Raw genomic sequence first — 21789 nt, 5'->3', positions numbered from 1 at the left:
TTAAACACAACATCTCCGACAGTCATCGCTTCCCCTGCATTTCAATTTCTGATTTAAAGTCAGAGGCGATGAAAGCGTCAGACTTCCAGCTCAGAGAAAACTTTGAGAAGATCTCCAGGGAGGAACATCAGCACCAGGAGGTTACGGTAAAACCCTTCTTGGATTAATTAAGCGTACATGAGAACGCACTCAAAACATCCCGACTTCAAGACGTCTCCATTTCTGGGCTGACAAATAGAATCTGAAACGTTCCTCCATTTTTGTTCCCTCTCATCCAACCTTACAGAAATGCGATGGAGTTAAGAAAAAAAAAAGACACAAAGAAGCCCTTAATCCTATTTTCCGGTTAAAAATGAGAAATTAATCCAGATTAATAAGAAGGGCGTGGAGATGATTAACCCTTCATGTGGATGAACCTCCTCTGCAACCATCACACACCTGTCATTAAGTCGTTATGACTGGAAACCACATTTCATCCGTCATCATTCAGGTCTGATGTCAGAATCCATCGCAGCTGCAGCGACGGAGACGCGTCTCCATGGGAACGGACTCAATTCACCTGAATCGCTTCAGAAGAAAGAAGAAGTTTTAATCTATTTACAGCACTTTGGTCGACTGCGGTTGTGGTAAAGTGCTCAACAAATAAAGTTTGGATTTGGATTTGGATTATTTAAGTTCTGCAGAACCGACGCTGAGGTGAAGCTGGAGACACGTCCGTCATTCAAGATCTCCAGCAGGTCCATCTCCCACATCACACGTGTCAAACTCGAGGCCCGGGGGCCAAATGTGGCCCTCCACATCATTCTATGTGGCCCTTGAGAGCATAAAAGGTCAAAGTCTAAAAAAATAGGTCAAAAGTGTGCTTTGACTAAAAACTACATTTCCCACAATGCACTAATTCAGCCCATTTTAACTCTGACTAAACGTAGTGAACAAAGTTAATGTCCTAACTTGTGTCTGATGTTATTTTTCTTTATTGATTGATAGTTTGATCCTTGATTGATGGAGTTCTGTGGGTTTAATAACCTGACAAAATGATTTATGTTAGAACAGAGAAACAAAAAAAAATTTTTTTTTCTGTGTAACTGTAATGTTTGGAACAAAATAAATAAGTAATAAGCAATAAAGTAATAAGTAATAAGTAATAATAATAAGTAATAAGTAATAAATTCAGAGTAATATTTGTAACTTGAATAAGTCATAAATTCAGAGTAATGTTTGTAACTTGAATATGTAAATTCACTTATTTAACATTATTTAACATTAAGTTAAATGAGTTGGACCCTCCTGTCCTACATTGACAGTAGGGTGACTTCCTGTGGGTCATTTTTGGGTTGAACCTGCTGGAATGGAAGTAGAGGCCACACCCATCTGTTGACCCCGCCCACCAGGCGTTAATCCCGGGCGGGGAGACGGATGGATGTAGTCTGTGGCACGCTGGATTACAGTATCTGTGTGCCAGCCGAAGAACCGAGATAAGAAAGAGGAGATTAGCCTTTTGCCCTCATCTCCCTCCGTCTAGTCTGACTCTAATAAGCCCGACTTCAACGCCAGATCTCCACTGAGTCCTCAAAACGGAGGCGTTCAAGTGACACGAAACTGATAGGAATTAGCATAACTGTAAAACTGCCCGAGGTGGAATTTCTTGTTCTAGAAAACCTGCCCCTAGCAACGAGACGGAGGGCAATTAAGACACAGACAGATTGGAGTCCCAGCTGCTGTTTGCTTCTGAAAAAACACACGCAAGTGCGCGCGCACACACACACACACACACACACACACACACACACACACACACACACACACACACACACACACACACACACACTTACATACTTTCTTACTTCCTAAAGTTCATCTTTATGAAGGTTTTCCGCAAACGTTTGGTCTAATCTGTGTAAAATCAATGCCACTGCAGCACTTCCACCCATGGCTCCGCCCCTCGTTGACGCCCCCCCCCCCCCCCCATGGCGTTCCTCAAAAACCACCTCCTCTTTCTCTCCACTAGTTTTTCATCATTTTCCATCCATGAAAGGTGTAGAGCTTCTATCGGTGAGACGTCAAGACCCATTTGTGTGAAGCCTGTGTGTGTGTGTGTGTGTGTGTGTGTGTGTGTGTGTGTGTGTGTGTGTGTGCGCGTGTGTGCGCGCACACGTGTGTGTGTGTGTGCAAGCCAGTGGCCAATTGTGATGCATTTTAAAACATATCTGTCTCTAGGCGGAGTTTAGCTGCAGCGCTTTGATCACCGAATGCCCCCAAAAGTACGAAGAAACCATCTGACAGCATCCCTGTTACCCCGTTACCCCGCCTCCTGTCGCCTAGACAACCATCAAAACCTTCAAATATTGATTAAACAAATCAAAAATCAGCTGTTTGAGGAGTTTCCTGTAGCTGAACTCAGGATTGCATCTTCTGAGCTCTTGGTAGCGACGCCGGTGTCAGTATCGTAGTTGTAGTCGGGTCTGGCGTCTTTGCATCCCAGATTAACACAAACGTACGACAGGATGTTTCAGACGAAGCTGAAAAACATCCAACCATTCAGATGAAACGCCGCAGGAGCGTCGCTGGATGAAAATCGGACTGAGTGTTCTGCAGAAACGCTCAGACCTTTGCTGGAGCTGCCAGAGCGACGCATCACAGACCGTCTGTCTGTCGTCCTGACACCCGACGCGCTCGAGGCGCCCACTCTGAAACGCCCACGGCTCTCTAAAATGAGCTCAACGGGGCTAATTGTCATTTGCCGTTGCCGCTCAGGTAATGGGATATTTGACACCAGTTAAACGTCAGTTTAACTCCAGTTTGGCTCGCAAATAACTGCATCTGAGCAGGGATGGATCGGTCAATCAGTTCCCTGACAGGAGAGAGGAGATAATTATCACAAAACACGCTGAACATTTTCCCCTCGTGTCAGAAATACTAAGGATGCTGGATGGTCGTTCGTCCCTCCAGAGGGACGAACGCACCCTCAACGAATGGAATATTCTAAAGTTTTTTTTCTTCATATATAAGACGCACTGGATTATAAGGCGCACTGTTGGTTTTTGAGAAAATTAAAGGTTTCTATGTGCGCCTTATAGTGCGGAAAATACTGTACTTTAATCTCAAAATATTCTTCATTATCGCGAGAAAACGCCGGCGTTGCGAGATGAAGCGACGCTCGTGTTTCATCCGGATCGTCTGAATCACGGAGCGACTGGGATCATTGTTTCCTTTGGCCACCATGTTTGTTTGTGTGTGTGTGTGTGTGTGTGTGTGTGTGTGTGTGTGTGTGTGTGTGTGTGTGTGTGTGTCATAAATATAAGTAAAGTGGGACTAACTCGGCCGGTCCCAGCCTCCCCTGGAGCTGACAGGATGGATTCGCTGTTGGGCGTTTTGAGTCACGACGCATCATTTCCAACAAAAATGAGTCACGTGTCGCCGAGGACAACAGTTCCAGGGATGCGCACCAACATCCTCCCTCGCGGTGTGTGAGTTTTTTTGACGGTGATGCTGGTTGAAAGGTGCTGTCTGCCCGGGAGCCAACCGAGTCCCGGCTTCACCAAACGTCAACCTATTTATAACCAGGAGCGAAAAGACTCACCGGAAGACGGAGGGAGGCAAACCCAACGTAAAGAAACAAAGACAGACAAAATCTAAGTGTAATGGAGGATAAACGATGGGGGGCAGAGGGCTGAGCGATGCTTCATAATCCCCTCTCTCTCTCTCTTTGCTCAGGGACTCGCTAATCTGAGATAACAGCTCAATTGCTGGCTTCTTAATGATCACTTTGGGGCCAGTCGGCTTTGAGGCACAGGGACGCGAGTCAGCGGGTCATCAGCAGACAAACGCCACCGGACGCTCAACACACGGACACACACACACATGTGGACGGTGTCAAGGAGACCGGTGCCCAACAAACGCACCAAACACCAAGGGCATTCTGGGAGGAAGTGTCTCGGTCGAGGTTTGGAGACTCAACTGGGAGACTATGTGACCTCTGATTGAGAAGGTAGCCCTAACACCAACAAGACCAGTACCAGTACCAACAAGACCAGTACCAGTACCAACAAGACCAGTACCAACAAGACTTCGGGTCTGGCTATTTCCTGGTACTTTTGGAAACAGGGCAGGACATCATTCCATTATAGAGCTGACGATACGTGTGTCTGATTTCTATCTTTGCTCAGCGCCACCGACTCTCTTCAGGCGCTTCAACGTGAACATCACTCAGCCTCCGTGGGCAAACTTGGCAGCCGAAAGAAAACAGAAGAGTGGAAAAACTTGGGGGAGGTCATTTGTCAAGTTAACAGCAAAAAAAAAAGAGCTGTCAGAGTCCCACGATTTAAAAAAACCAAACTGGTTTCATTGGAGCATCGAGAAACGTCTCGTCTTCTAGGATCGTTGGGAAAACACACGTCACACGTCATCCAATCAGTTTACAGGGAGAGTCCAAACTGACACACACACACACACACACACACACACACACACACACACACACACACAAAACAAGAAACAAGAGAACCCTTTGAGCTCCACTAGCGAAGTGAAACCGCCTCCCCGCAGGTACGCGTGTTAAATTCATGAATGCTGATCGTTATCGTATCAGGAGGAGGATGAGGATGGGGGGGTGGTGGTGGGGGGGGGGGGGGGAGAAGATGAAAGGCAGGCGGACGAGCCGAACTTTTGAAGGTGAGGCGGAGAGATGCATGCTGGGTGATACGTGCTGTAATCAGGAGGACGATTAAACGATGACTTGACATGAATCTGAGGATTCAAAGCGGAATTCTAGTTGTAGCATCCGCCGTCGTCGCCACCTCTCTCCGGAGAGTGTTTTTCCTTTTGTCTCACTCGTCAGCATGCAGTATTTCACGGACGTGTGTGTGTGTGTGTGTGTGTGTGTGTGTGTGTGTGTGTGTGTGTGTGTGTGTGTGTGTGTGTGTGTGTGTGTTGCATCCATACCGTCGCCCACACATACTTATGAGCTGCATTATGCATGTATGAACGTACGGGCGGACGCACGGAGCGACTGGTCAGCAGGAAAACGAGGGGGGATGGTGACCAGAGCGGGACTGGTGGGGGGTGGGGGGGCTTATATGGTGTGACACTGGAATGAACAATAAGCAACCCCCCCCCTCCATCTGCAGCATATGTAGTTCAGGGTTACCCCTCAACGAATGACCCCACCCGTCTCAGAGGCCTCAGGGTGGGGAAAAGGAGCGCGCAGCGCCAACAAGTAGGAATGGTTCGGATATCTGGGACGTCATCTCAACTTTTACGCAAAATAAAGATGTGATTTCTCGTTTTAATGGCGGATTAATTTTTCTCAAAGCTCCTCAATCAGAAGGGAACTCTCCTCTAAAGGGTTAAATTATCAACAGGGCTACTAATCAAACAACACCAGACCAAAAGCTGGGACACAAACCAGATGATCATCTTCCCGCCCACGCAGATACAGAAAGACGCACAAAGAACCGACAGACAGTGAACGCCACTCGCTTCTAATGGCGGTTAATGCTGGGCTGACAGTGGGGGGGGGGGGCGGCTTCAGGGGGGGGGGGGTGTCAAAGCATAAAGGTGTCAGAGGCTCTGGAATAAACTGTCATTACAGTAATGATATCCTTCATGGAGGACTTGGGACCTCCTGCCTCCCCAAACACACACTAACACACCTTAACAGGTGTGTGTGTGTGTGTGTGTGTGTGTGTGTGTGTGTGTGTGTGTGTGTGTGTGTGTGTGTGTTTTAGGTCCTCCTGCTCACATGTTTGTACCGGAATTCCTCCGGAGCTCCAATTAGCCCAGACACAAAGGAACAAAAGCAGCACAGAAACACTGCAGCGTTTGGATCCAGGCTTTGGCACAACTTCACTGGTTTCAGCGCAAACGTTCTTCAGAATATCAGAATGTAGGCCACTGGCCCCCCAGTCAGGAGGGGGGCTGGAGTTCTGTTTTCCCTGCACACAACAACACATACCGGATACCTGTCGGAACGCCGCCCACCAGACCAGAGGTCCTGTTTTCACCTGAATCTGTTTCTATGCTTGTTCAGCGAAAGACACAGAAGGTACGAGCAAACTGCGGCCCCAGGGCCAAGTTCGGCCCTTTCGTCTTTGTAATCCGGCCCCCACAAAATTTTAAAATTATATAAAAATTTTAATGAAAAAATGCAGTTGTAAATTATTTTTTACAGTAGGTATTTATTGCTGCCTGTTAAAAACACAGTTTAAAACACTTTTGTGTCTCACAGAAGTCCGAGACTCACGGAACATATCGCACTTCCTGATGCCGTCAGCCAATAGAATGCAAGTACTGTATCATGTGACTGCCGGTTTTTGGGCCAGAACATCATTAAATTCTAGTTTATATCCAGAACCCGCCTCAGGGGGGTCGGTGTCTACGAGTCCGTGTCATCCACATAAAAATCTGGATCATCACAGTTTTATTTTTGATTATTAATTAGATTTTTGAGAAAGTTATGAGCTCCACCGAGCATCGCTCTAATTATCTGAAGGAGATTACAAACAGAATAGCACCCCCCTCCCCCCGATCACAGCTTCCGATATGTAGGTGTAATCGTATAGGGGGCGGGGGGGGTCACCTGTACACGCTCCAGGAGCTAATGCTAATCCCCTTGCAGAACATGATTTTATTTGGATAAACCCTAGAAATAACGCTATGGGGAAAAAAATAAAATAAACAGGAAATGGTAATAGAATACCAAATCCAGCGTAAAAATGATAACAATTTATGACTTGGGGGGGTTCAGTTGGGAGGGGGTCATTATGGTCCAAATGATGTTTATAGTGGAAATGTGAAACAGTTAAATGAATTAATAACTCAACAGGCACAGATTTAAAAACACCAGTGATGGGGAGGGAAAGCTAGTGACTGAAAAATTAAAAATAATAATTAAAACGCGTCGTTCTATTTAAACAGGAGTTTTTAAAAACAAAACAAAAAAACACAGAAAAAAATAAACAAAACACTTACGGCAGTTTTCTTCATCGCTGTTGTCAGAGCAGTCGTCGTCATCGTCACACCTCCAGATGATGGGGATACACCTCCGGTTGTTGCACTGGAACTGTCCATCCTCACACTCATCCGTTGCTGGAGAAACAAAACAAGAGGGGGGGGGGGCAGATGGATGTAGTAGACTGGTACCCAACTGTCATTTACAAATGAATGATTAATAATCCGCTTTTAATGCGGGTGAACAGGCGCGACGCGTTCAATGATTTCTTCCAGTTATTGATCCACTTTGATCAAGATGATCAGAAAGAGTTCGAGGGGGTGGGGGCATCAGAGGAGGCCCGGGCATCGATCCCCAGAGCGGAGACAAAGATCCAGCCCGGGTTGAAGCCTGTGACGCGCAGCGGACAGACGGACGGAGGTTCCCTGAACGCACCACGCAGGTGCGTTGGAGGACATCCGCCTGAACGTCCGTCAACGGGTTTTGTTCTAATTCCGCCGGAGACGAGCAGGTGGGGCGGCGCTCCGGTGCCTCACCTCCGCGACCCGTCAAACGGGAACGGTTTGCGGGGAGCGGGAGCTTCACTGACCTTCCGCCGGGTGGGGCCGCAGGAGGAGCGGCTGCAGGAGCACCAGCGTCCGGAAAAGCGTCCACATCTCGAAACGGAGGCGCCGCAGCTCGATCACGTCCGCCGAACAAAGCCAGCCAGCCGGTGTGAAGGAGCGGCGCTGCGACGCGGCTCCGGAACGCCCTCCCCCCTTCGCCCACGCCCCGCCCACGCCCCGCCCACTCAGGGACGGGCCGGGACGTGACGTCAGAAAGAGGGGCGTGGAGAGTGCCAAAATGTGGAAATGTGTCGATATTAATGTTTTATAAATGATAAAACCACAGAATTTACCAATAATCTGTCAATTTATTAGATAAATATGATAAATAAATTAATATTTATAGATAAAATGTGTTATAGGTGGATATATTTGTATTTCCCCCTAAGGCAGGGGTGTCAAACTCATTTTCACCAAGGTTCACATCCGCATAAAGGCTGTCCTCAGAGGGCCAGGTGTAATAAATTTAACTCAATGTAATGTAAAATAAAAATAACTACTCCTTAATGTTAAATAACTCCGAATTTATTACTTATTCAAGTTACAAACATTACAGTTAGACAGAAAAAACATCTTCTAACATGAATCCTTTTAATTTGTCAGGTTATTAAACCCACAGAACTCCGTCAATCAAGGATCAAACTATCAATCAATAAAGAAAAATCACACATCAAACACATGTTAGGACATTAACTTTGTTCACAATGTTTTTGTTAAAGTTAAAATTAGCTTAATTACTGCATTGTGGGAAATGTAGTTTTTGTTCAAAGCACGCTTTTGACCTATTTAGTTTTAGACACTCTGACCTTTAATGCTCTCAGGGGCCACATAAAATGATGTGGCGGGCCACATTTGGCCCCCAGGGGCCTTGAGTTTGACAAATGTGCCCTAAGGGATCAATGAAGGAATCTGAATCTGATTTTATATGTTTCATCCAATAGAATAGAATAAAAAAGAAAGTGAACCTCCACCAAGTCATTTTAATTCAATTAAACTTTTATCTAAATTCCAACCGGACGTCAGGCTTCTCTATATTTTAAAGAAAGGGATGAAAATAAGAACAATCTTCATGATGATCTGCTCCAAAATTAATAAGTTTCATGAAAATCTGTTGATTTTTATATGAAATGAAAAAGAATAAAATTCAAGTTAAAGAGAGAGTTAAAAGATTTAAGGATACACTTCAGGACACGCCTCCTCCTTCCAGCCAGGTTGACGTTAATTCATCATGCGTAAAAGTGACGGAGGGAATCTAAAGCGGTATAAAGTTTATTAAAGGCTCCTCCCTCCCACGCAGGTGTTTCCACCTGGTCTGATCAATCACACGTTTATTGATTCTAAAATCATTCATCTAAGGTTTCATTTTCTCACAAAGCTGCAGGAAGACACCAAATCCATCCCCGTTTATTTACTCTAGTGAGTTAGAAAGTTAGAAATTCTGTTCTGGTTATTTGATAAACGTGTAAATCCCATCAGCTCACCTCCACGAAAGCGTCGCCGTTTGAGGCCCTGGAGGCCTGTTTGAATTGCAGAGAAGCGACAGCTGATGCACGCCGCCTCCTGATGGAGCTGTCAGCTGACGTGATGAACGGCGGGAGCGGCCCGACGGAACGCCTGAGCAAAAATAAATGGAAACTGAACGTCAGACAAATGCATTTTGACGCAGCACTTATCCAAACAGCACAGCGTTCCCTCCCATTTTATATTGAGTGTACTACAAATACTAATCAGGAAAGTAGGAGTGTGTGTGTGTGTGTGTGTGTGTGTGTGTGTGTGTGTGTGTGTGTGTGTGTGTGTGTGTGTGTGTGTGTGTGTGTGTGTGAGAGTCCAATCTAGAATATGTCAGATCTGCAGCGGGGGTGTCGTGTTAGAATCTTGTTTCCATGACTGCCTCAAAATTGAACCAACTCTTCCTCGACCTGAGATCCGACCTCTGGTCCTCCCTTCGACGGCTTTTCAAGATTCTGCAGACAAACAAACAAACAAACAAACAAACAATGACTCGACCACCTCCAGATGTCATCGGCGGAGGCTGATGGAGAAGCCGGTTGAAGGATGCGGGCCAACATGGCCGCGGCGAGCCGTGAACCCGGCGCCATCTGTTCCCGGAGTCCTCGAACGTCTCATTCAGGACTTGTTCAACAGCCTTAATCACTTGTGCGAGCTGTCGTCTCATTATGCATGAGCTGCGGAGCGAAGCAGGTCTGCGGCGCCTCGGCGGCGGCAGCAAAAGGCCACTCGAGCCTCTTTCATTATCCAAACGGCGTCCTTGTTGCTCCTGCTCATCACAATGAGGTAATACTCGTCTCGTGGCCGCCGGCCAGAGGAGAGAGGCGGCGCTTCAGATCCAGGCCACGAACGTTACTATAATCACCCTGATGGAGACCAAACTGGAGGATACGTACAGCTCATCCACATGGGAACACGCGTGTGTGTGCGTGTTTCCTTTTACGGGAGAATGATGATGGCTGGAGACGGTTGTCATGGTTTCCCAGCATCCATCCAGCAGGAACGAGCTGAGATGTTTGCGAACAGGTGTTCAATCTGTTACGGTAATTACTGGATGAAGATTAGCGTGTTAGCAGAAGTCAGTGGGTGGAATATTAGCTGGTTCTGAGCTGCGTGTAATAGATTCTGTTTCTGAGCCGCGACGGGGAAACCTTCCAACTCCAGCAGATGTTTCAGGTTCAGGAAGCGGCTTAAAGATTCTGCAGACGTTTGGGTTTGTCTTCTCGTTTCTGTGACCCTGAACACAAGAGGAGGATGCATCAGAAGCATTCACAAATTTAAATCATTCACAAATCTATCGGTTATTTGTTGGTTTCACAGGAGAAAAATGGAGGCAAAGCCTTAAATGTTGTGTTTCTTCATTTCTTGAGGGTCTTCACGGCGCTCCGTGTTCAAAGATTCTCACAGACGTTGGAGATGTGATTCTCTTGAGGCGTAAAGCGACACACGTTTCCTCGGCTGCAGCCTTCATTTCATTCTGCAGAGCTGCACACGCTCCATCACGTCCCTCCTGATTCACGCTTCCTGACACGCCGCGTTCAGATCAGTCGACGTCAGTTTGGATGTGCAGAGACTCTCAATTTTTAGGGCCAGCTTCAAGGAAGTGCTTAAAAAAATGAGGGATTGTATGTTCAGTACATCCTCCAGGCTTCACTTAAGTCGCTCCAGAGCACCTGAGAGTCGCTGCTCAGGGCCCAGAGCTCCACATGCGCTCATCTTCCTCCCACCTTTCACCAGATGGTTGATGGGAAACAGGAAGTGACAGCAGAAGCTGTGGCCAGGAGCGCTGTTTGTCTAACCCAGTGGTCTGCAGTGGTGAGATTAGTTCATCCTCTGCTTGATGCTGCACCTGCATGTGAAATCACACACACACTCACACACACATACACACACACACACACACACACACACACACACACACACACACACACACACACACACACACACACACACACACACACACACACACTCGCTGGCCTGCGAGGCCAGAGCCAGACGCTGTTTGCAGAAATCTCACATTCTTGGCCGCCGGTTTGTCAAACCGCTGCAGGAGCACGGAGGCAGACACCGCTTTAATCCCAAACACAACCACCTTTTAAAAAAGCTCTGAGCAACTTTTATCTCCTGTCCACAAACACAACACAGTTCAGGAGTGAAAACCTGAAGGATGTGATGATATAGTGCAGAACAGGGTGAGGAGGGGTGTGTGACCTTCAGTAATAAATCTAAAAATCATTATCTTTGTGTTTTTTATTCTATATTTTCACTTTCAGTGTGGGATGTTTGCATAAATCCAAAAGAAAAAGAAAAATTCGAACAATGCAGCTTCAGGAGCTGAAACCAGTAGGCTCTGCTGCCCCCTGCTGGTGACTCTAAGCAACGACACCTCTGAGGATTTTAAAGCTCATGTTTTTTTTGTATACTAATCTGATCCCTGAAGGGAAATTCATAAATTCAAGTCATAAATTCATGCTTATATATGTACTGTTGATGCACTACTGTAGTTATTAGGACAGAATGCCTGGTCATGTGACCATTTTTGACATTTTCTGTGGTGATGTGTTTAATTTCAAACCAACCAGAGCAACTATAAAATAATATTTGTGTTTGAAATGAAGGTGATGTCCTTAAACTGACAGAAAAATCTACTGAAGTTTATTTTTATGTTTATTTTAAGTGTTAAATATGAAGATTGGTGCTGCTTGAATGAAAAAATGGAAGCTCGAGCAGAAAGACTATCCGAAGGTCAAAGGTTAAGGGTAACCCTTTAAACTGAAGGTGAAAAGTTCTTCTGAACATCTTCAACTAAAGGTGGAGGCCTGAATGACTCACACACACACACACACACACACACACACACACACACACACACACACACACACACACACACACACACACACACACACACACACACACACACACACACACACACACACACACACTTACAGATCACCCTGATCTGCGCTCCGCGTGTGCATGACGCCATCCTCAGGATCACAGAAACACCATTATCACAAGTGGCTGACATCACAACAGCGACACAACGCCCCCCGTCACGAGTAACAGCCCCCGCCTCCCGCCCCCCAGCCCATTGTTGGAGTGGCGGCGCAGTGGATGTGTCACCAAACCGTGATCCAACACTTCTATTGTGACCCGGGGAGAGGGGTTTTCCACCCCCTGTTCTGCCTGGCACAGGGGGTGGAGAAGGCACAGATGCTTGTGCGGTTGCCGTGGTGATCACCAGTAAACCCCGTCATGACTTCTCTGGCGGTGATGAAGGTTACTCCTCTTCGTCTGGATGTTTTCTTGCCTCCACACGGAGAACGTCCAACATTTTCCTTCCTGTTTGAGGACTTCCATCAGAGCTGGGGGGGGTTTGTCCTCAGGGGATGGGGGAGATAAAACAGCTGAAAACTCCAAACTGACTCCAGCGATGCCGAGGATGAGAGATGGGATGGAACCCGTGACGCTCGTCCAACTCCGAGTGAGTATCCGCACCTTCCTCCTGATGAAACCGCTCCGATCGGGTTCTATTGATCGCCATATTTCTGATTTATTCTGATCCTGATCAGCTTTGAGGCATGCAGACCTCCTCCCACCCCCCCCACGCCATCGTCCTGGAGGACCAGGTGGAGCTGTGGTGGTCCCGGGACCCCCGCCGCTCCCTGCTGTGCTACTGCACCTCCGTGGGGCTGGTCCTGGGCCTGGGCCTGGGGGGCGTGGGCGTCCTTTCCGGCGCCACCGGCGCGTCGGGGGAGTGGCGCCTCGGAGTGGGGGCCACCCTCTGCCTCCTGGCCCTGGTCGTCCTGCTCAAGCAGCTCCTCAGCTCCGCCGTCCAGGACATGAACTGCGTGCGCAGCCGGCGCCGGATCGACCAGCTGAGGAGCGGCGGGGGGGCCGACCCGGCGCTGATGGCCGCCGTCGGGGTGGCAGTGGTGATCTGCGGGACGGCGCTCCTCCTGGTGGCCACCGTCGGCGGAGGAGGAGGTCGCAACAGCAGGGAGATGCTGGCGTCCAGTTTGGTGCTGATGGGAGCTGGGGTCGCCATGGCGACGGCCGTGGGGGGCTACAGCGTGTTAATCTACCTTAAAAGAAGAAGGGAGCAGAGGAGGAGGATGATGATGATGATGGTGATGAGGACAAACAGGGCGAGGAGGATGAGGAGGGTGTTCAGCATCTCAGGACAGATGAACGCCACCAGCAGGGCGGCGTCGTCCAGCAGGACCAGCCTGATCTGAACCAACTACTCCCGATCGCTGACTCAAACATCACAGCTGGACCAGTCAATAAAGATGAACGGATGCAGTTTGGGTGTGACAACATGATTTTATTACATCTACACAACATTTAAACATTCTGTAACCAGCAGAGATGATGAAACGTCAAGGTATTATAAAAAAAACATTTATTTTTAATTATTTTTATTTTATTATTTTAATGTTATTTATTTCATCATTATTTTTTATTATTTATTGTTTTTTAAAATATTTTTTAAAATTTTATTTATTCCAGCTCTACAAACACATTTTTTTAAAAAACTTTCTTGTTTCTGATTCAATTAAATCTGTCCCCTTCCGTCAGAGATGATGAAGCATCAAGACATTTTAAAAAAAAATTAATTTATTTTTTTAATTATTTTTGTTTTTATTTTTGTTATTTATTTATTTTTATTTTTGGTTATTTTTATCATTATTTTTATTATTTATTAATGTATTTTGATAATTTAAAATTTTTTTTAATTCCATCTATACAAACACATAAAAAAATGATTCGACTCTCATTGACACATCTTTTCATCAGCGACCTAACAGCTGAATACATTTATTTATATAAGAAATAAATTAGAAAAATCAGAAAAATCAGTGGAAACAACTTAAAAAGAAGGAATCATGGAGAATAAAAACAGACATACGACACGGGAGGTTTGTGGGAATCGGGTCTAGTTGTAGATTTAGATGAAGTTAATAAATCCAGAGATAAACCCTCCAGATAAATGTGATTCTGGATTTTTCCACTAGGAAACACATAATAATAATTTCATCTCTCATTTTAAAGATGTCAAGAGTTGATAACAGTCCTCCTGGTTCCTTCTCGTCTTGGATAACCTTCATTTTTGGATGGCTCTTCAACAGAAGTCCATGATAAGCAGTAACACTCGCCAACACACACATTTCCTTCTTCTCACACACTCATGTCAGACGGTTTCTCCTCCTGGTTTCTTCAGGATCCTGATGCAGATCAGGAGGATCCAGACGGGGTGACTTTAATCATTTTAGGTGCTTTAATTCTATTTGAAGTGATTTTTTTTAAACTCCTAGACGAACACCCCCCCCCCTCCCTGATCACCCGATGGTGAACTGGATGTCATCATCGTCACTATCCTCCAGCTCCATCTCCCCCATCACCTCCTCCATCCTCCCCCTCTCCTCCTCCCTCACTTTGTCTCCGGTGGGGATGTAGTTGTCCTCGATGAAGCCGTCGTCGTCGTCGTCCACCGCTCTGGCGCCGACCGTTTGCATGCGGCCCGTCACGCTGCTGGGGAAGTAGACGTCCTCCTGGCCGTACTGGCTGACGCCGTCGGCCTCCTGCAGCAGCGAGTGGCGGTAGCTGGCCAGGAAGCGATGGAAGAGGCGGAACTTCACCACCATGACGATGAGGAGGGAGACGGTGAGGGCCGTGCCCAGACCCGCCGCCATGTAGCTCCAATCCAGAGAGTTCCCGCCCTCGTTTGGGTTGGACGCCACTGGGAGGAAGAGGAGAAGATTGGATTCACACACCAGTAAAAACACACTCAGGCTTGTTGTAAGGAACAACCGTAAAGTCCAAGGTTCCCTGAACACACCCAGCTGTAAATACCTACTTCTTATAGGGTTCGAGCTGTTGGAGCGATCCTCCTCCATCAGCAGGCGTCTCTGATGGGTTCTGAGACCCTCGTCGTTGTCTAAAGGCTTCGGGTGGGTGTCTCTGGTGAAAAGCACACACAGAAGAAACCCCACAAGGAGGCAGCAGCTCCACCGACCCATCTGTGTGTGACATCATTATCATCATGGGGGGGTCAGGGGGTCAGCAGGTGATTAATGTGTGACCGACGGTTTAATCACTGACAGACGTCTTGACCGAAACTGGAAATTTCACATGACGCGCCAGAAAAATCCTGATTTAGACAAATTTAATTTCACGATGAAATTAGTTTGGGATTTTTTTTTTTAACCCTGAAATATCAGAGCAGAATAAATAACACAATCTTTAATGTATTTAATCTGTAATCCAGAGGATAAAGGTGTGGTTTGTGATCACGTTTCATTCATAATTTTTGTTATTCATGTTCCTGGGCTGCCAAACATTTCATTTAAAGGCAGGATTAAGACACTGAGAGATTATAATCTATAATCCAGGACTCTTTTTTCATTCTGTATGTCTGAAATTTACATATTTAATGTCAAACCCCGACACAGAACCGGTTCCGACCGACCCACATGCGTATCCATGGCGACACAAATCTCAAAAACACCTTACCTGAATTAAACGTGGCGTCCGTCAGGCGTTGGAGTCCTGGTTTTGATTTCTACCTGCTGTTTGTCTTCCTCCTCAGCTGCTTGTGGAAAAAACAGTAACCTGTCGGGCAAAGGTTACATCCCATAATGCTCCTCTTCCTGCGCCGTGCCCTCAAGACGGAGACGTTAATGAGTAACTTTAACCTCCATCACTGCTCCTATCATGATTCATAAAATGCATTACCTTTTTTTTTCATTTAGCTTTTATATATGGAAAAAAAAAATCTAATTTCAAGAATTTAATCTTTTAAAATTGGGATTAAAAAAATCAAATCTTGGCTCCAGGAATCCCTTCGGATTAATTCTCAGATTGGTTGCATCTGTGCTCCGAGGCCAGATAGTGGAGCTGTTTTCACACTAGACACCATCTCCACACACACACACACACACACGGACACACACACACACACACACACACACACACACACACACACACACACACACACACACACACACACACACACACACACACACACACACACACACACACACACACACACACACACACACTCAACCACTCAAACGCCTCTGACGTGACGCAGGCTCACAGCCGTGGGCTTTTAACATCTCCCCCACTATGATGGCTTTTATATACGAACAAGGTCACCATTAAGGAAAAAAAACCTCTTTTGAAATGTTCTGTCATGAACATTTCTCTATTATAAGTAAAGGAGTGAAGAAAAATGTAATTTTCTTTGAGGAAAATTTTTCTTTGACCAGAAACTCATTCTAATGGGATTTTTTATTTTTATTTTTAAGCAGCACTAATTATAAACTGTGTGTGTGAATGTGTGTATGTAAGTATGGATGATGGATGCTGATGTGTGATATAGCCCAATCTGACATAAATGACTCGTTTTATGTTTCTTATGCATCAGAGACAGAGAGGAAATGATATTTCTCAAATGTATTTCTCCAAAATATTGCATTAGAATCCAATCATACTTCTTTAATAATACAAAAAAAAAAAAAAACACACTTTGAACGTCACGTCTAGCAGATAAGAAGCTGAATTCCTTACAATAAAACAACCACACTGGTTGGGCTGCGGTATGCGCCCCCTGTGGCCGACCGGGGTACTGCACCAACCTGTTGCTGCAGGCCTGACCACAAGAAATCATGTTGATGCTTCTAATTTACTATTAACAAATGAAATCATCATGGAAAAGTAATGAAACGTTTTTAATTAACGTGCAGCATGTGGATCGTCACCAAACCTGTATGAAAGTTGAAATAGTGTTTATTTCACTAAAGACTTGCAGACACGATGAAGTGTTGGAAAACGTTTCACGCACAGGACTCCTCAGCTTTATTCTCAGTGTCAGTTGATGAACAATAAATTGTTGGTAACAAACCATCACTGAAGGATGAGGCGCTATTCCTTTTGTAAAAAAAAATACAATAAACCGGCTTTAAAAGGACCGTTTAACAGTTATTACGACATTCAAAGCATTTCAATGTCATCCTCCTCCTCATCGCCTTTGTTGAAGGACGCCGTCTTTTCCTCGCCCTTCACACATGTTCAGAATATTTCCTGCTTACTTCTCAGGGTTATGCAATGAAAGAACTCAAATACAACAATCTGACGTTCCCTCTCATTGGCCAGTCTCTTTCTTTTAAATACTTTAAATCACAAGGAGAGGCTCGGAGATTTTATGTTAAAACTCATGAGAAAAATATTCTGGAAACTGGAAAATATGAGTAAAACAGATCAATAGGGGTTTAAAAATAATGCATTACAAAAAGTATAACTTTATAGTCTTCTGTAAATAGATTATTATTCTGGATTACAGGCCAACGATGGTAACGACATTCGCTCTTGTGTGTTTGTGGGATATTTTCTTTTCTGCTTTGACATCTCCAAAAAACAACAACAAATAATCACCTTTTAATCCAGGTTGTTTTCAGGATTCTATGACCGTTAGTGGTTCACATAATTACACTGTATTATGTCATCATATTTGAATGGAAGTAATTAAAAAATTGTACTGAGGAATAATGTGGAGCTTCTTCCTTTGCTGCTCAGAATCTGGCCTAGAATTGAAGTAGCGCTGCTTTATTATAAGGCTGTACCAAAGAAAGCTTCTGTAGTAATTGCTGTAGCTTTTAAGATCTGATATAAAATTTAATGTCATCTGCTGCTAATATTTTCCTAATTTATATTACTTTGTAGTTGATGGCATCAAAAGCCCGGTCCAATTCCACACCAGCTGACCTTAAATGATCTGCTCTGTAAAGTTTCTTCTGATCCTGGTTTCGCTGACGCTCTTTTAAAATCGACCTCTGGACCTGACGGACGAACGCGATGCAAGTCGAGGATTTCTGTATCAACACGTGACCAGCAGTCGATGGCGTTTATTACGTGAATTTGCACAAACACGTTTTGACACGAGGACGTGGCACTTGTATTGTTTTTGCTGCCTTTGAAACGACAAAAATGAGACTGTTAGAAAAAAAACAACAACAACAAACAAACATATATATATATATATATATATATACACGTTTGAGGTCGGATTTTTTAAAATCAACATGCAAAACATCAGGAATTACAAGACGTTACGTTTCTGCACGGCTTTAGAAATACATAAGCTATGGTTCTGAGATAGAAAATCAAGGGCACTTGAAAGTTTCCAGAAAGAATCAAAGGGCATAAAGCATGTTAGAAATGCAGCTTTGACCCTCTTATGTATGCACGAACACTGTAAAGACATTTACAACACTGTAAACCACATAGTTTTACATGTTTCATCCACAACTGTACATTTCTTTCTGCAGTCAAATGTGAGACCAAATTTTGATATTTTTCAGTCTCTGGTGAAACAAATCCATCTGGATTCAATCAAAAATGTTTTTTCCTTGATCTTTGGATTCCATCCAAAAGTAAAGATCAAATTTCTTCCCACACAGGATCACGAGATGGAGACCCATCCTTCAGGACAGGTTGAAGAAAAAGAGACTGAAAGTTGGCACAGCTGTCAGGAAGCAGCATTAAAGTACAACCTGTTTCGCTGCTATTTATGAGCAGGAAATATTCTCCGATGGTGTCAGGGTGGGTGGGTGGGCGCAGTTTGGCAGGAAAGATGGGAGGTTTATAATTCAGGGGTGAATTCCATTTAGTTAACTCCAAATTCTGCACAATCAAACAATCCAGACCCAGGAATCATTTCCTGACTGGTGGAGAAACGATGGAGGAGCGATCCCCTCCACCTCCTGCCTTCCTCCTCCACCAGGACTCGGTACGTTTGCGCTTATAGATGACTTTTATCTCCAAAACACATAGTTTAAAGCATTTTTTTAAAAAAAGAAAAGAAGAAAAGAATATATATATATATATATATATATATATATATATATATATATATATATATATATATATGGTGGATCCTCCTCAGATATCCCTGAGTAAAAGGCCGCGGATGTGCCGACCTCCAGTTCCCTGACTTCACAGCCTCACCGGTTTGATGGGCGGAATTTTATCCCCGCTTCCTTCCTGTTTCAACCGTTTTTGATAGTTTTTAAATCTTTGGCTTTTTCTTGATGAAAGTAGATGCAAAGTAATCGCACAAACTCAATGGCGGCTGCATGGCGGTGAGGAGGTGGTTAGATGTCCAAGAAGATCCCGGTTCCCTACACCTACGGGGGGCTCTCCACTTTGACGCTGGCGATGTTTGGCGTGAAGCACCTCTGGAACAGGATGTCGGGGTCCGGCGGCTGGTTGTTGCAGTCCAGCTTCCTGCTCATCAGGTGTTTCCGGAATCCCTGAGGGCCTCCGGAACATCCGGGTCGTCCATGACTGGATCCCGCCGAGGCGTCTCCGGCTGCAGAAACAGAAGTGGACGATGTTAAAAGTAGAAAGGTCTCCCCGAGTGCAGGACGGATCACGGCTGGGATGAGGAATGCATTTACCTGGGGCTCCCAGGGGGAGGCCGTTGTCAAGACGACTGGGTTTGGTGGCGAAGAAGAGGTAACAGAGAACGCAGACGGTGATGAGGAAGGCGAGGAGGACCACGGCGGCGATGGATAGACCAATCAGAGCGCCGATGCTGGATCAGAGGATGATTGGGGACAGATTGAGTATCACCAACATCACTAATCGTTTAAAAATACCAACTAAATGTGACAAGAAAAGACTTCAGGAGATGAGAAAATGAATGAAAACGGAATAAAAACACCCACAAGAAGGTAAAAAGGACAAAAACAAACCCTCTCCTCACATGGCCCTACCTCAGCCACCACATGTACCCGTACTCATACGGGAAGAAGCTGTTGGAATCATCGCAGCAGTATTTCACATCGTTGAACCCGCAGCAGTAAACGGCGGTGACGGCGTTTCCCGGTCTGGGGCAGGAGAATCCGTCCACGAACGCACCACCGGCGTTATAATATCCGCTGCATTCAGTGTCCATGCTGTGAGCAGGAGAGGAGAGACTTCCAACTTCAGTCCGGAGCGCATCCAGGACGAATGCGCGCCGCGGCGCGCTGCGCGTAACGCTGCGTCACAGAGCGCGTTTCTCCCGCGGAGGCGCACAACGCAAACAGGAGAGTCTCTCTCTCTCTCTAGTTATCACACTTGAGGGTTTATTTTATTAATTCCGACACATGTCGTTCTTCATGTCCTCCCGTGTGTGTGTGTGTGTGTGTGTGTGTGTGTGTGTGTGTGTGTGTGTGTGTGTGTGAGCAGGAATAACTCACTCAGTTATGAACAGATTGATCGCTTTCAATCACAAACACGCTCATCCAGGTGATTCTTCTCTCTGAACTCTCCAACCTGCTGAAACATCTTTTTGCCTGCATTCGGGATTAGATGCTGTGACACTTACCTTCCCATTTCCTGAAGCATTTCCACGAGTGGCTCATAAGATGAAAGCATATGCCTTCATGGAGAAGATGAGTGCCACTCACCCACGGTTCACATGTACGTGCAGGTGTACCTGAGAAGCAAATCAGCATTTATTGGACTGTATTAGACGCTGACAGTATGCTGAGACAATATCCTCTATCATCCTATTTTTATCTCGATGAAGCAAAATTTGATTTCAGGCTGATTATAGAAGAAATGCAAAAGAATTCTTCTTGTTGCAGAACTTAAATGTCTGACAGATGAATTCTTAGTTTGGTATCTTAGTAGAGACTTTACTAGAATATAATTATTGGGAGTAAGGTTCTGTTTAAATGATGCAGCTTTTAGCACATTCTTGTGACCTCCTCATCAACTGTGCTCTATTAAAGCTCAGCTTTGCAGTTTCAGGCAGCAGCAACGATACATGATCTCCTCCTGAGACAGTAAATACAGATTCATGCATGTTGTTGTAGGTTTTATTCCCATAGTAATTTATTTTTTGAACAAAAGAATTACCGTACTATGGGAATAAAACCATTGTATTATATTCTATAACATGTTCTTGGATTTGAGGCAGCAGCTTTGACCTTGAGGCAAACGGCAGCAGAGAAGAGCGGCTGGAAACACAACAGAGTGGTTCATCCAGTTAAAACATTCATTCATTCAATTTTTTTCATCCATTCATTCATTTTCTACACTCACATAACCCAGCCGACTGGGGGCAGGAGGCAGGGGACACTCCAGGGGTGACTCCAGTGCACCGTGCTCATTTAAAACAGTACATCTCCATCACAGGAGATTGTAATGGTCAGAATTTCTTCTCAGTGATGCATGAAATCCATTCAGCTTTATCTAAGCTACACATTTGCAATCCAATACAACTCTATTCGGAATACAAATTGTTCCTCAATCCATATTGGGATCTGGGTAACGCAGCAGTTTCCCATGGTTTGGTATTTTGGCTCTGTTTGATCCATTATTACCTTTTTTTCCCACAATATTGGTAATAATTTGCAAAAAAAAATGAGCTCTAATCCACTCCTTTGGTCCGAGAGCCGCCCCCATGCATTTCAATGTGAGGTAAGGAGTTGACATGAAATCTACAAATCATCTCTAATTGAGACGTCTTGAGACTCCAGGATCATTTGCTCCTCTTGCAGTAACAAGACACAAGGGATTAAGATGTGGAATGAAGAGGCTGCTCATAAATGGTGTTATCATAAATGTGTTATCAGTCACCACGACTGGGGAGTCTCTTGTATAAAATCACACCTGACGTCTGTGTTTTCTCCTTGTGAACAACAGCCCAGAGCAAACACAGCAGTCATT

The 21789-nt window shown here is 45.2% G+C and overlaps 4 protein-coding genes across 5 annotated transcripts in view; 1 reads left to right on the top strand and 3 right to left on the bottom strand.

The window, feature by feature from the left end:
- The window catches only part of LOC137612350 (low-density lipoprotein receptor-related protein 8-like), a 30708-nt gene extending 23012 nt beyond the window's left edge, over nucleotides 1–7696 (bottom strand). For both annotated transcript variants that reach the window (XM_068340843.1, XM_068340844.1), the window contains exons 1-2: nucleotides 7539–7696; nucleotides 6970–7086 (exon numbers count right to left, since the gene is read on the bottom strand). In XM_068340843.1, coding sequence (XP_068196944.1) covers nucleotides 6970–7086; nucleotides 7539–7605 — 184 coding nt within the window. In that variant the 5' untranslated portion in view covers nucleotides 7606–7696. The remainder of the gene's footprint in view (nucleotides 1–6969; nucleotides 7087–7538) is intronic.
- A 4948-nt stretch (nucleotides 7697–12644) lies between these two features.
- tmem125b (transmembrane protein 125b) lies at nucleotides 12645–13301 on the top strand. The gene has a single exon (XM_068339891.1). It carries the CDS (start codon nucleotides 12645–12647, stop codon nucleotides 13299–13301), a length of 657 nt encoding a protein of 218 aa, XP_068195992.1.
- Nucleotides 13302–13455: 154 nt separating this feature from the next.
- LOC137612750 (leucine-rich repeat-containing protein 19-like) lies at nucleotides 13456–15692 on the bottom strand. Its single transcript, XM_068341435.1, has 3 exons — nucleotides 15580–15692; nucleotides 14924–15086; nucleotides 13456–14806 (listed from the first exon to the last, which is right to left on the bottom strand). Exons 2-3 carry the CDS (start codon nucleotides 15084–15086, stop codon nucleotides 14406–14408), a joined length of 564 nt encoding a protein of 187 aa, XP_068197536.1. The 5' UTR covers nucleotides 15580–15692; the 3' UTR covers nucleotides 13456–14405.
- A 3484-nt stretch (nucleotides 15693–19176) lies between these two features.
- On the bottom strand, nucleotides 19177–20026 carry LOC137612863 (protein shisa-like-2B). Its single transcript, XM_068341628.1, has 3 exons — nucleotides 19845–20026; nucleotides 19527–19663; nucleotides 19177–19438 (listed from the first exon to the last, which is right to left on the bottom strand). The coding sequence occupies exons 1-3, from the start codon at nucleotides 20024–20026 to the stop codon at nucleotides 19254–19256; spliced, it is 504 nt and encodes a 167-aa protein (XP_068197729.1). The 3' UTR covers nucleotides 19177–19253.
- Between the last annotated feature and the right edge of the window lie 1763 nt (nucleotides 20027–21789).

This window comes from Antennarius striatus, chromosome 18 (genome assembly GCF_040054535.1).
Source record: "Antennarius striatus isolate MH-2024 chromosome 18, ASM4005453v1, whole genome shotgun sequence".
In the NCBI taxonomy this organism is placed as follows: Eukaryota; Metazoa; Chordata; class Actinopteri; order Lophiiformes; family Antennariidae; genus Antennarius; species Antennarius striatus.
Note: the sequence above shows the minus strand (reverse complement) of the source record. Positions and strands in the feature narration are given on the sequence as shown.

Coding starts and splice junctions, on each gene's coding strand:
- tmem125b (XM_068339891.1), top strand. CDS start 12,645: ATGCAGACCTCCTCCCACCCCCCCCACGCCATCGTCCTGGAGGACCAG.
- LOC137612863 (XM_068341628.1), bottom strand. CDS start 20,026: ATGGACACTGAATGCAGCGGATATTATAACGCCGGTGGTGCGTTCGTG. Junction 19,664..19,844: donor GGGTACATGTGGTGGCTGAG/GTAGGGCCATGT, acceptor CCTCTGATCCAG/CATCGGCGCTCTGATTGGTC. Junction 19,439..19,526: donor CCTCCCCCTGGGAGCCCCAG/GTAAATGCATTC, acceptor CTGTTTCTGCAG/CCGGAGACGCCTCGGCGGGA.
- LOC137612750 (XM_068341435.1), bottom strand. CDS start 15,086: ATGGGTCGGTGGAGCTGCTGCCTCCTTGTGGGGTTTCTTCTGTGTGTG. Junction 14,807..14,923: donor CAGCTCGAACCCTATAAGAA/GTAGGTATTTAC, acceptor TCTTCCTCCCAG/TGGCGTCCAACCCAAACGAG.